Raw genomic sequence first — 15,380 nt, forward strand, 5'->3', positions numbered from 1 at the left:
CTATGTATAGATATAGTCAAAATACACAATAATATAGTTAGCACTTGCACATAATGCTCTGATAATACTTTTAATACTCTGGCACTGTGATAATCATCTACTGTATTATTTATTTCTTGTTAATGACAGTTTAGTTTTACAGAAAAATAATCAAGACAACCAGCAGGTGGCGCAAGAAAACTTACATCCGGGCGTAGACTGCCAATTTATCAGTAAGAAGAGGAAAGGGTCAGCTCACTAGAGCTGTATTAGCAGCAGCAGCAGCCGGAGTGTCTTGTGTCTGCTGCAGGCAATGGAACTCTTTTCCAAGTCCAAAGCATTTCCCCTGCAGCCCAGTGGAGAGGAGGCACACAGGCATGCCTACATCTGCATACTCTCAGTCATTCTGCTGCAGTAAGGCTAGAGCCATGAGGACATGACAGGAGCCTGCAGATGCTTTGAAGTACATACAGTCATTGATTCTCACTAGCTGCTTTCCTGATCACTATAATATTTCTGATCTAGGGTTTTACTCTACTGTTTAATTGCTTTAGCTTTCCCCAAGAGAAGAACTGAAGTCATCCCAGCCTTCCCTGAATAGAATGGCTGTGGGAAAGAAAGACTTTCTTAGGAGGATCTTTCCTTTCCTGTTTTATTTTTTGCAAGGTGCAGAAGTCACTGAAGAATTGGCTTGTCTCTGCTGAGAACAATCATCCCTTGCTCTAGTATAACTGGTAACAGGGGACCCGGTAAGAAGTAGCATCAGTTGTTTAAAAATAGAAGTGGTGGATAAAAAGTGCAAGGTGAGAAAACATGTCCAAGGCTGTTGGGGAAAGTTGTACAGAAGACCTGGCCAAGGTGTCTGACGAGGAGCTGATGAGGTGCACTAAGGAGGAGCTGATCGTCCGGCTCCGCAGGGCAGAGGCTGACAAGATGAGTGCTATGCGGGACCACAGCAACCTGATCCGGGAGGTGAACAGAAGACTGCAGCTGCATCTGGGGGAGATCAGAGGGCTGAAGGTAAGGGCAGCCACACAGTGCCAGATCTCTCTCTCTCTCTCTCTCTCTCTCTCTCTCTCTCTCTCTCTCTCTCTCTCTCTCTCTCTCTCTCTCTCTATCCATCTTTTTCTCTTGCCGTTCCTTATCGTTCTGTACTGAAGAACATGTACTGTAGGTGCTATAGAAATACAAGAAATACTGTTGCTCTGTGTATAATATCTGATACTAAACACAAATAGTATAACTTACAAGTAGTAATGCATTGTATTGCTTTAATGTTACAATTGGGCTAAACCAGCAGAACAATTTCCATCCCTGCCGACCATGAACAGTTAAAAGGGCTTACTTGTAGGCTAAAAATACATCATTTCAGTGTCACTCACACCTTCCAGCCCAGGCTGATCGTTACGTAATGTGTCAGGAGCACATTGCTAGAACAGTACAGGGGGAGGTCTAATGGGGCTTCCTTCTCTAACCAGATGACGTCTTTCACTGAGCCCAAGACATACATCTGAGGTCCTGCCTGCTGTGGAAGTGTCTGTGCTCGCAGAGAATACTGGGGCAGAATTGTGGGATTGGGAACAAGATTATAGAAAGTACAGTGTTCCGTTATCTTCATATTATAAAATTATTCTCTCTCTCTCTCTCTCTCTCTCTCTCTCTCTCTCTCTCTCATCTAGCTCTCTTTCTCTCGATATATAAATATATAAACATACATACAGTATATTGGTGCCAAGCTGTCAGAGCTAACCTCTGAAGTGGATTTACAGTATATTGGTTCAATCAGATTAGTTTCATGAAGGTAACATTATCTGGGGTTGAGTGGTAGCTTCCTTCCTATCTGCTATTGCAGTGATGTAATGACTCACAGTGTAACTGTTTCAGTGCTACAGTGCACTCCAGCATCTTATCACAGGATCTCTCGGTGACATGCCCCCATTAAAATGAAATAACATTGGTTCAATTACTGTACACATCCTTTACTTTTATGTCAATGGTTTTATTGTAGAAACAGGAGTACACTTGTTAATTATTTATTAAATACTGAATATATTCAAGATTTGCAGTTATTACATAGCAAATAATATTATAAAAAATAATAGAATCATAACTGATATATTATTATTATTATTATTATTATTATTATTATTCAGTCATATAAATATATATACTACAGATTTGTGTATATAACAAAAATATTGCCAATGCGGCAATATTTTTGTTATATACACAAATCTGTAGTATATATATTTTTTAAGTAATATGTTGATTGATAGGAACAATTTCAAAATAGCGGCATCTGAAAATAAATTCACAATCTTGTTTCATCATCTCTTCCACCCAAAGATGCAAGTGCCACCCACACTTCTCTGAAGGGAAATCAGAAATCCAGCCGATACGTATAGAGCTGAGGCAGATTCTGCAGGTCATGCTTCATTTATCATTGTATACTAATAGCAAGATGAATGGTGCGATGTTCAGTGAAACTCATTTACATCATGAATTCTGCCTCTTTAAGTCTAGTCATGCCAATCTCAATATAGCACAAGTTAGGTAATGCTGTCTGTGGTTTTTATGGGGTGACAGGAGACATTTAAATGAACATGCATGTGGGTTAGATCATGTCACTTAGATGTTATCATCATATTATAAGAGCAAAGATTATTGGGACTGCAAGTGAAGCCTAATGCTCTCTTCTTCTAAAAGAGATCATTTTTAATGAGAAAGTATCTTTAAAGAAAAAGGGGTGAGCGACATCGTCTAGTGTTTCCCCTCCCGGGCCGGGCCGTCAGGCATACACACTGTGCGATATCGCACAGTGACGTCATGCTACGGCCAGCTGAAGCATGCAGCTTTGGACAATGAGTCGGAATTGAGCTGTGTGCACGGCCAAGACCAAGGGTCATTAACGACCCGCGGGGCCGTGCATCACTCATCGTTAGCGGCATACACACTGGGCGATATAGTAAACTATATTGCTCAGGAGGGGAAAAATGAGCGTTATAGTTTACTGTATCGCTAAGTGTGTATGCACCTTAAGCCTTGAAAAGTGATAACGTGGGGAGTGATAAAGTACCAGCCAATCGTCTCCTGCCATGTCACATGCTGTGTTTGAAAAATTACAGTTACTGTAGGAGCTGATTGGCTGGTAGCTTATCACTCTCCCTTTTATCACTTTTTAAGGCTTAGTACATCTGGCCCAAAGAATGAAACAAGTAATGGATGTAAAGTCACAAATTGACAATCACCTATAAAATCATTCTGCACTATAAGCCGCATTTAGGTAGCTTTCAGCTTACATTGTATCGGATGTAGTAGGGTATGCCGTCGGCCAGGCTCCCGGCGGCCAGCATACCGGCGCCGGAATCCCGACCGCCGGCATACCGACAGCTGGGCGAGTGCAAATGAGCCCCTTGCAGGCTCGCTGCGCTTGCCGTGCTGCGGGCACGGTGGCGTGCTACGCGCGCAATGCTATCTATTCTCCCTCCAGGGGGGTCGTGGACCCCCAGGAGGGAGAAAAGGTGTCGGTATGCCGGTTGTCGGGATTCCGGCGCCGGTATAGTGTGCGCCGGGATCCCGACAGCCGGCAAACTAAAGACCACCCATTGTATCATAGTTTATGGTTTAAAAAAAAAAAAAAATTGTTTGTGTACATAGACCAGTCTACAGTTTCGAACCATCATATAGCTATGTATAGATGAAATGGAAGTAGTCTAATGCTTGGCTTGCAAATTGTCATCAGGTTTTCCCAATGAAGCGAATAAAAATTAAGTGATGTTATTTACATTTAGGCACAGGTGAATGGTGATTATAATTGTTATTGTGTTATCATGTAATGCTAGATATCATATTGTGCCCCTTGTACTATATTATTGTCCTTGCATGCAGCAGCTGTTAACATTGCAGTTTTTCTCTCTTTGCATTATTCAAAAGACAGTTGACCTGCAATAAACCGTGATTCCAAATCACGTGTCACTGCCACGTTCTTCAAGCATAAAAGTTATGACAATATTTGACTTTTTTGTAACAGAGATCTTTATTAGTAGAAAAAAAAATGCATTCGTTTGTTAGTACAAAGAAATATTTGTTAAACAATATAGTGACTTATCAATGTCAACTTACAGCGCTGAGCTGAAATAAGCAGTCAGATGAGCAAAAATACAGTGAAGTTTACAAGACATACAAATTAGACAATGAACCAGAATCAATAGGGTCAAGGGAGGACAAACAATGGTTTTAGTTTGTAACATCGGTAAAGTTAAGTCAGGATCACCAAAAAGATATTCTGGGTTTAAATTGCGAATAAATAGCTTTAGATAGAAAGCTAATTAGGTCCAAAGAATGGATGACAATTAATAAAGAAAGTCAGTGACCCAAGACTTAGTTAAACTGGCTCTTTCCAATAACAAAACGTGTAATTGTTTAAGATCCATTTACTGTATGTATTACTTGGATTGTGTTCAGTGGAGTAGTCAAAACTGGCAATAACAGCCAAAGCTAATTCTCTGTCACTTCATAAAAGAGTACAATTAGTACTTAATGCAGTTTAGACAGGTTTTTGTGGATTAATAAAAACCAGCTGTAAATTTGACTTTAGAACCTTTAACCTTCAGACCTGTCAGACAGGACTACACAGTGTCGAAATGACCCATAGGAGGACAGGGTAAATCCCCAGTGGGCTCTCCGGCTTCAGAGGTCTTCCCAGTATATCTGGTCAGAATGTCTACACCAGAATGTCAACATGATAAGAATGATGACACGTTCATCATGTCAACATGGTGCATATTGAGTCAAAATGTTGACATAACATTTTAGTGCTAAGTTTAGGTTATGATTCAGTTTATGGTTAAGTTTGGGGTTATGCCAAATTGGGTGTGGATCATTGGGAAAGAAGATCGAAACCATATGGTTGACATGCTATAGGTCAACATGGTCAAAAGGTCAACAGGGTCAATAGGTCGATGTGTAAAAGGTAGGCACTTCAAAAGGTCGACGCAGTCAAAAGCTCAACATGGAAATGGTTGACACAGAAAAGGTAATGAAAAGGGTGTTTATGTTAAACCACATGTGACCCCAATTAGTGTACCACTTCGCTCGCCATGCTTCGAGCAAAGTACCTTGCTCCACTAGCGATGCGCTTTGCACAGGTTACTATTACCAAGTGGTAGTTCACGTGGATGGTAACTGATGAAAGGGTTGAACCCGCCCCAAAAAACTTGTGTTGACCATATTGTCGTGTCGACCATGTGAACTTGTCGACCTTTTACATGTGGACCTTTTGACCGGGTGTGGTTCATCAAATCGACAGTATCTAGGTGGACAATGTTTAGGTCGACCACTATAGGTCAACAGTCACTAGGTCGACATGGATGGAAGGTCGACAGGGTTTCTAGGTCGACATGTGCTAGGTCGACAGGTCTAAAGGTCGACATGAAGTTTTTTGTTTTTGTTTGGTGTCATTTTCTTCGTAGAGTGACCGGGATCCCCAATTAGTGCACCGTGTCCCCTCGCATGGCTCGCTTCGCTCGCCATGCTTTGGGCATGGTGCCTTCGCTCTGCTGCCGCTTCGCTCTGCACAGATTACCGTTCCAATCGTAGTCCACGTGGATCGTTAAGTATGAAAAAATTCAAAAAAATTCAAAAAAATTTGAAAAACTCATGTCGACCTTTAGACCTGTCGACCTAGCACATGTCGACCTAGAAACCCTGTCGACATTCCATCCATGTCGACCTAGTGACTCGACCTATGGTGGTCGACCTAAACATTGTCGACCTAGACAGTGTCGACCTTCAGAACGGATCCCCTTTTGACCATGTCAACCTTTTGTACCTGTTGACTTAATACATATCTTCCATATGGGATCGACTTATTGACTGTCGACGTATCATCTGGATCCCAGCTAATATTGTGAAAATGGGGATATTTCAGTTAGCCATGGGGATTACCCTGCAGCTAATTGATAGCATTGCACGGGGCAAAGCTATTCAGGTAATTAGCCTTTTCATCACTCGCTGAATGAGTGGCTAAACCACTATTTCTACGTAAACTGCGGAATCCAGTGGGGTTCCCCGTGTGTTAAAATGCAGAATCTACAGGCTGCACAGAAAAATCCTGCCTCTGGTTGACTTGGGCTAACTGGATCGAGCCACATGGCTAATTGAATTGCCCCCATGGCAACATTTTGGCACATTGTCGATATAATGAACATGTCGAAATTATGACCATGTCAACATTTTTGTATGTCGACACGTTACATCATAATGTCTGTGTCCACATTTTGATGCTGACATTCAGAACTTCTCAACATTCTGATGTTGACTTTGTTACTGTCATTATAATGAATGTCAACTTGTCATATATGTCATACCACACCCCTGCCCAGTACTGCGTGGGCACGAAGCCTGAATAGTGCCTGGTTAGGAACGCACAAGTCTCAGGCAAGAATTAGGAGGAACTGCGGAAGGTAAGTAAAATACTGTTGCAATACTAAGGGGTTGCTATTATTATTATTATTATTATTATTATTATTATTGTGCCAATGTACAAAAAAATAAAGGTAGCAAAATATACTAAATTTATTATTATACTGATGGAGCACACATATTTTTAACGTGAAAGGGGTCTATTAAAGAAGCAGTGAAAAAGAGTTGAGAGGTGAGTCAGTGGAGACGTTGCCCATGGCAACCAATCAGCTGCTACGTACAGTATAATTCTAGAATGCATTAGAGAAATGTTATTTCAATGCAGATTATTACTATTCTATTCAAATGGCACATATTATTAGTAGACTAAGGGGGAGCTGTACTAAGCAGTGATAAACGTGGAGAAGTGAGCCAGTAAAGAAGTTGCCCATAGCAACCAATCAGCTGCTCTGTATACTTTTACAGTATGCAAATTATAAATGTTACGTCAATGCTGATTGGTTGCCATGGGCAATTTTTCCACTGGCTCACTTCTCCACTTTTAGCACTGCTTAGTACATCTCCCCCTAAGACATGCACAGGTTGTTGTTGTTGTTGTTGTTATTATTATTATTATTATTATTATTATAAAAATAAAGTGAGCGCAGATAATTATTACCCTAAAGAGGGTGCATATTGTTATTAATATTCTTATTATTAGACTAAAAGAGCACTAATGTTTATTTCTTACACTAAATGTGACTCAAATTATTATTACTATACTAGGAAGGTCACAGATTATCATTATTATGATTCTGAATTGGGTGCAGTGCCGATACTGACACAAATGGGCATGCAGTGAAGTCACAAACAATTCCCAGTATCAATTGAGAGGCACAGAGTGTGAAATGTATTGAACATGTAATGGACATTCCTGGGCCATAACTGGAAGGTGGCTATCCAGTGTCACAACTGAGGGTTTTGGCTGACTGGAGGAAGCCTCAGTTGTAGGGGCTGGAATGAAATTAAACCTGGAGGGTTTAATCAGACCCCTGGACATGTAAGTGCAAAAGATTACCCGAAGGTGTGACCATGACAACCAGGTTTAAAAGTCAATAAAGATTTTATTAACAGACTCTGTGTATAACAACAGTATTCACAGTTGATAAAAGCAAGTGGCATATAATACAGTTCCTGGATCACTTGTAACCATAGAAGGTATCACAGAGCACTGGTAGGTTAAGGAATAGATGTTAATGTCCCTTGATGGATTATCCTTACCAGGCCTGGCTGTAGTAGTGAAGATAGCTGAGGAACACGCCAGTAGATGTATTTGGTAACTTGAACAGACTGTTGTAGATACTGGATAGAACCAGCCAAATGGTAGAGACACGGAGTGGATGCTGAGTGGAATCAGCCAGGTGATGAAGACACGGAGTGGAGGCTGGATGGAACCAGACAGGTAGTGAAGACACGGAGTGGATGCTGGATGGAACCAGACAGGTGGTGAAGACACGGAGTGGATACTGTAAGATGCTAGGGAGCGTGGAAACAGGAGAGTAGTGTAGAGGTTACCGGTGGTAGTGGATACTGCTGGTAAGTAGGGATTCGCTGGAGTAACACCGGTGCTTTGAAGAAAGTAGAACTGCTGAAAGCTGGCCGCTGGAAGCAGATGATAGTAGCTGGAAGCTGGAATAGCCACGGAGGGCTACAGAGTCAGGCTGCACCGCAAGATGGAAGGCAGGTGCGGGTCTCGTAGTAGCTGCTGGAGACAGGAGCTGGAACCTGGAAAAACAACCACAGGGAAGAGACACTGGAACAAGGTTTGACATACAAAGCACTGACCATTTCCTGGTTCAGGCACAGGATACTTATACCTGCTGCAGGGCAGGTATTGGCTGGCCAATCAAGCAGGTTTACTGTGTAGCAGATTGGTGGAGAATGGACATGTGACTAAGGCAAACATGGCTGCGCCCATGTTAGCACTTGGAGGGAAAGCTGGTTTGGAAAAACATGTGGGATCATAACAGTAATGGCGGCGCCGGCCGCGGAGGACAGGAGACGCCAAACTGACAACTGCAACCTGAGACACATGGATGACATCGGAGGCCGCGGCAGGCATGGGGCACCACTCTGACAACCTGCATACTGTAACACAGGAGCGGCGGCGAAGGCCGCGGAGGATGGGAGACGCCACGCTAGACTCAACATGGCGCCGCTGTGACAGCGTCCCAGAGTGACAGGAGGGACATGCATAGTGTGGACATCAGGAACACAGATGAGATCCGGCCCTGGAACGCTGAGCCAGCCTCAGAAAGCATCTGAAAGGCAAGTAATGGCGTCCAGATACCCGGATCGTGACATCCAGATGCTTGAACATGGTCGTTTTGTGGGCGTGTAATGGGAGTGTTGCAGGCATTTCACATAAGTGGATGTGGACTAAGATGCACAATCGCTTACATTGGAGGCCATACTCAGAGAATCTGAATGTAGGGTGAGGCTGGTGCAAGTTTCGATGGTGCAGATGATGGTTGCACATAAAGATGCGCCAGCTGGTATTTCAGTGTCTAAAGATGCTCAAAGTGACTATCTCAGTCCTTGCACATTCAGACACATGTATGCACAAAGGGAAGGGCATGTAGCAGTATTAGTATAAAGTTGAAAAAGCAACTGCAGTATGACAAAAGATGCAAACCTGAATGCTGCAACATCCAACTCAGAATCAGGTGGAACATTTACTTTTTGCCCCTAGGACCCACCAGTCAGGTTACCAGAAATGGGCCAGTGCTACTTAACATTGGCCATGGGATTCTTAGGCCTGCCCCTCACTCAGGGGCGTCGCCAGATGTTTGTGGGCCCCATAGCAACATTTTGAAGGGGCCCCTGTCCCAATTCTTCTAGAGAGACAGTAGTTCAGCAGTTGCCAATTCTGTGCCCATAATGGTGCCCTAGTTCACTTTCTGAATGAAAGTAGTGCGTTAATTAATGTTATGCCCCATAGTAGTGCCATTGTTTATTTTATGAACCATAGTAGTGGGCCCCTTTATGTTCTGAGCCTCATAGCACTGCACTCCCTGCACCTATGGTAGCTACTGTACACCCTTGCCTTCATAGAATGGCAGCTGTTTTCTATAAATGCTGTGTCCCTTGTGGGATGGCCATGCCCTGTCAGTGGACTTTTGTCATTGTATTCCTCTGGTGGACCCTTGATGTGCCAGCCCAACCAAGAGTCCACTCATGTGGATCGTTTTCCTTCCAACAGGTCATCCCTCAATTCAGTGTGAGGAAATGTTAGTCTCTTTTTGTGTTTGTTTCAGACCGTCAGACTAAAGATGAATTTTAGTGTTGGGCATTTTATTTAATTAGTCAATTATGCTGTCATATGTTACTTCAGTGTAAGGCAACAAAGGACCCACAGGTGTGGCCCTACCTGTACTGGGGTGTCCATCTAATGCCTCTATTACTTAACTTAGGGTGTGGCTCTCCCTCCAGTGGCCACTACAGCAGGTTTTAGTTTGCTGTGGTGTCAGACATAGGATAGAACAGAGGGATGCAGGGGCAGATTGGGATGGAAAACCAGCCTGGGAAATTGATGAAAGCAGCCCTAATGGGGGCGGGGTCTATTGAGGGGGTAGGGTCTGTCAAAGGGGGCTGATCCCTCTTTATAGGGCCTGATTCTGAGTTGGACGCAGTTGCGACCTTCCTTACGTCTTTTACTGCAGTTGTGTCTGTGACTTTATACTAATGCTACGACAGTGCAGTTCCCTGGTGTACATCCATGCGTACAAATATGCGAGAGACACTCACTGTCAGTATCTACAGATGCTGCATTAATCTTTGTGTTTCTTTAGACACCACCATTGGTCGCACCAATAAAACATTCACACGCCCTATGCATGGTGCAGATCATCTGTCTAATTATTGCCTCCAATGTGAGCAATTCAACATCTCTGTATGCAACCACTATCAGCAACACGCCCACACTATGTTACCTCTGCGTCTGATTAGCCAATCCCCTGTAACCACCTAGTCTGGTTTTCTCAATGTTAAATATTTATCCATTAAACCATAATATTGTAGAAACTGATCTAGCTCATTTTTGCATTTGGTTCTTGAAAATGGGCTTAGGAACAGAGGATTATACGCAGGAGTGCAACAAGAAAATAAAGGGAATATTGTGTAAAACATTACATAGATACCAAATATAACACAATAATAATGTATTGAAGACTTCCAGCACAAACACCAATAACACCTCATAGCAAATATCCTGCTTCACCCTCTACCCAGTTACAGTAGGGGCCAGGTATTCCACAATGATTGATAGCTACAGGTTGGTTCCCTCTAGTGTAAGGGTTACAGTGTCTACACAGGAGACCGTATACTGTACAAGCAGACTCAGTATAGGATCAGTCTAACATCTATACAGGACCAACCCACTACAGTACAAACAAGCACGTTATACCATCTCCTTTACTGACACACAGAGCCGGCCCTAACCAATATGATGCCCTAGGCAAGATTTTGGCTGGTGCCCCCTAGCACCACTGCTGGTTCCACCTCTGACCTTGCACCTCTTTCCCAGCACCATCACCCCTCTGTCACAACTGAGGGCCTGAGCTGACGGGAGGCAGCCTCAGTTGTAGGGGCTGAGATGTAACGGAACCTGGGAGGTTGTATCAGACCCCTAGACATGTAAGTAACATGTAGAATAACTGCCCGAAGGCGTGACCACGACAACCAGGATAAAAGTCAATGATGTTTATTATGACAAACTCCGTAACACAGCAGCAGTAAAAGGAAACATAAAAGTCAACAGAGGATAAATACTATTCCTGGGTACTACAGGGTGGCAAGGGCCACAGGCACTGGTAGTGTGAGACAGTTCTTATAATCTTCTAGTTGGAAAGTCCTTACCAGGCCTGACTGTAGCAATGGAGAGAACCCAGGATCGTACCAGCTGATGTTCCAGGAAAGGCTGGACTGCTGGAAGCTGGGCTGGAAGCAGGTGATTGTTTGAGAGCGGTGAAATAATAATACCGGTGGAGAGTGGTAAACTGCAGAAAGGACACCGGCCCTTTAAGAGAAGCTGTACACTGCTGGAAGCTGGGCTGGAAGCAGGTGATTGTTGTAACTGGAAACAGGTGAGTCCAGAATGGATCGGAGAGTCAGGCTACACCGCAGATGGAATGCTGGTGCGGGTCTCTATAGCAGAAGTCTGGAGACAGGAGCTGGAACCTGGAAGACAACCACAGGAGAGAGACAAACTGGAACTAGGTTAGACAACCAAAGCACTGACGCCTTCCCTGCCCAGGCACAGCATACCCACACCTGCAGCAAGGAAGGGGCTGGCCAGGCAACCACGCAAATCAACAACACAGACAGCAGACCGGTGGAAATAATCAGATGACAAAATCCAAGATGGCTGCGCCCATGCAGACACCTGGAGGGAAGTCCGGCCTGCAATCCATGTGAGAATTGAAACAGCAATGGCGACGCCGGCCACAGGAGACAGGAGACGCCAGACCGACAAGCGCACATCCAACCACGCGGGCACAGCGGAGGCCGCGGCTGATGAAATCACCACTCTGACATTCTGCATGTGGAAACTCAGGAACAGCGGAATCCGGTCCCGGAACGCCGAGCCAGCCCTAGGAGGCATCCGAAGGGCAAGCAATGGCGTCCAGATACCCGGATCGTGACAGCACCCCCCCTTTAGGAGTGGCCCCAGGACACTTCTTAGGCTTTAAAGGAAACTTTGCGTGGAAATTTCGGACCAAGGCAGGAGCATGGACGTCTGAGGCATTGGTCCAAGAGCGTTCTTCAGGACCATAGCCCTTCCAGTCAATGAGGTATTGTAACTGACCGTAACGGAAACGTGAGTCCAAAATCTTGGCCACCTCCTACTCGACTCCCCGTTGAGTCTGAACTTTGGGAGCTGGAGGAAGTGTGGAATGAAACCGATTCAGGATCAGCGGTTTCAACAAAGAAACATGAAATGTCCTGGGTATTTTCAAGAAGGATGGTAACTGTAACCTGTAGGCAACAGGATTGATGACTTGTTCAATCTTGAAGGGTCCGATGTAGCGAGGTGCAAATTTCATGCTGGGAACTCTCAACCTCAAATTCTTCGTGGACAGCCACACACGATCACCCACCTTGAGAGCAGGAACCGCTCTACGCTTCCTATCGGCAAACTTCTTATACCTGAATGAGGCTTTAAGCAGGGCTGCGCGGACGTTCCTCCAGTTATTTGAAAACTGACGCAAGGTGACATCCACTGCTGGAACAGAAGTTGCGGGAAGCGGTTGGAATTCTGGGACTTTAGGGTGGAATCCATAATTAATGAAGAATGGTGTAGAAGAAGATGAGGAATGGTATTGATTGTTGTGGCTGAACTCGGCCCAAGGAAGGAGTTGAACCCAGTCATCTTGAGAGGAAGACACATATATACGGAGGAAGGCCTCCAAGTCCTGATTCACCCTCTCGGTTTGACCATTGGTCTGAGGATGGTAAGCCGTGGAAAACTTTAACTTGACTTGGAGGGCTTGACACAAACTTCGCCAAAATTTGGCTACAAATTGTACTCCACGATCCGAGATGATCTCTTCAGGAAGACCGTGAAGTCGGAAGATCTCTTGTATAAACACTTGAGCCAACTTGGAAGCTGACGGAAGACCGGTGAGAGGGATGAAATGTGCCATCTTGGTGAACCGGTCAACTACCACCCAGATGGTATTAAACTTGTTGCAGATAGGTAGATCGGAAACAAAGTCCATCGACAAATGGGTCCAAGGTCGACGGGGAACAGATAATGGAACCAGTTGCCCCGCAGGCGACTGGCGGGAGACTTTGTGTTGGGCACACTTTGGGCAGGAGGCAATAAATTCCATAACGTCCTTCTTCAGAGTTGGCCACCAGTAGGACCTAGAAATAAATTCAAGGGTTTTCTGAATGCCTGTATGTCCAGCAAAACGGGAAGCATGGGCCCAATGCATGAGCTTCTTCCTTAGAACTGGCTTAACAAAACTTTTCCCTGGTGGAGGCGTAGAGTCCATCCCTACCGTGGAGAATGCCAACGGATTAATAATAGGATGCTTGTCTGCAGACTCGGACTCATTTTCTTGCTCCCATGAGCGGGAAAGGGCATCGGCCTTACGATTCTGAGAACCCGGACAGAACTGGAGTTTAAAGTCAAACCTAGAAAAGAAAAGTGCCCATCTGGCCTGACGAGGATTCAGACATTGTGCGCCTTTGAGATATAAAAGATTTTTGTGGTCGGTAAGTATGGTGATTGAGTGGGAAGCTCCCTCCAACAGGTATCTCCACTCCTCCAGAGCGAGCTTGATGGCTAGCAACTCCTGATCGCCAATGGCATAGTTGCGCTCAGCTGGGGAGAACTTCCGGGAGAAGAAACTGCAAGGATGTAGATGTCCATCTTTGGCCCTCTGGGATAACACCGCTCCTACTCCAACGGAGGAGGCATCTACCTCTAAGATAAAAGGAGAGTCGGTGTCGGGCTGTTTCAGAACTGGTGCAGAGATGAACCGTTGCTTCAGAAGGTGAAAGGCCTGTGTAGCTTCCTCGGACCACTTGGACGGATTAGCACCTTTCTTGGTTAATGCAGTGATAGGCGCCACGATGGTGGAAAAGTCTCGTATAAATTTTCTATAATAATTGGCGAACCCTAAGAACCTCTGGACCCCTTTGAGGCTTAAGGGTATAGGCCAATTCTGGATTGCTTGGAGTTTCTCAGGATCCATCTCTAGTCCGGAACCGGACACAATGTAACCTAGAAACGGAATGGTTTTAACTTCAAACACACACTTCTCCAATTTACAATAGAGGTGATTGACACGGAGACGGGAAAGAACCTCTTTTACCCAGAAACGATGATCTTCGAGATTATTAGCAAAGATGAGGATGTCGTCTAGATAAACCACGACATGGCGGTACAAGATGTCCCTGAAAATCTCATTCACGAAGTGCTGGAAGACTGCTGGAGCGTTGCTCAATCCGAAGGGCATGACGAGGTACTCATAATGTCCGTCACGGGTGTTAAAGGCGGTCTTCCACTCGTCACCCTCACGGATTCGGATGAGATTGTAGGCACCCCTCAAGTCCAGCTTTGTGAAAATAGTTGCACCACTAACTCTATCAAAGAGCTCGGTAATCAGGGGTAAAGGGTATCGGTTCTTGACGGTAATGTCGTTCAGACCTCTGTAATCGATGCACGGACGCAGACCACCGTCTTTCTTCTTAACGAAGAAGAAGCCTGCGCCGGCTGGAGAAGAAGATGGTCGGATGAAACCCTTCGCCAGGTTCTCTTTGATGTACTCTTCCATGGAGTGTGTCTCAGGCAGAGACAACGGATAAGTTCGACCTCGCGGTGGAACCTTCCCTGGAATGAGGTCGATTGGGCAGTCCCATTCTCTATGAGGAGGAAGGATATCAGCAGAGGCTTTACTGAACACGTCCGTGAAGTCTTGATATGGAGGAGGCGGAACATCAGATGACCTGGGGAAGGAAGAACAAACAGGAAGAACTTTGGCTAAACAAGTCTCAGCACAGGAGGGACCCCATGCCAGTATTTGCGTAGTCGTCCAGTCAATTGATGGGTTGTGGAGACGGAGCCATGGAAGGCCTAAAACCACTGGATGTGTGGCTCTTGGAATCACTAAAAAAGAAATATACTCAGAATGAAGAACTCCCACTCTCAGACGAACTGGAAGAGTCCTTAAGGAAATGACTGCGTCAAAAATCTTGCTGCCATCCACGGCAGTCAAAGAGATGGACGAGGACAGTCTCTCGGTGGGTAGGGACCACCGTTTAACATAAGCTTAGGTTATGAAATTCCCAGCTGCTCCGGAATCAAGGAGGGCAATGACGTTCCTGTAACGTTGAGCAATTTGGAGCGACACTGGGAGGTTACAGTCATGAGGAGATGGAGAGGAGATCATTACTCCTAGCCGGCCCTCTCCTTGGCGAGCTAGGATCTG

General features: G+C 44.9%; 1 protein-coding gene across 1 annotated transcript in view; it reads left to right on the plus strand.

Annotated features, from left to right (window-relative positions):
* The first annotated feature begins 213 nt into the window (after positions 1–213).
* CCDC85A (coiled-coil domain containing 85A) overlaps positions 214–15,380 on the plus strand; it is a 569,250-nt gene continuing 554,083 nt past the window's right edge. The window contains exon 1 of the mRNA XM_063918201.1: positions 214–999. Within this exon, the coding sequence (XP_063774271.1) occupies positions 793–999 (207 nt within the window). The 5' untranslated portion in view covers positions 214–792. The remainder of the gene's footprint in view (positions 1,000–15,380) is intronic.

This window comes from Pseudophryne corroboree, chromosome 4, assembly GCF_028390025.1.
Source record: "Pseudophryne corroboree isolate aPseCor3 chromosome 4, aPseCor3.hap2, whole genome shotgun sequence".
NCBI classification, from domain to species: domain Eukaryota; kingdom Metazoa; phylum Chordata; class Amphibia; order Anura; family Myobatrachidae; genus Pseudophryne; species Pseudophryne corroboree.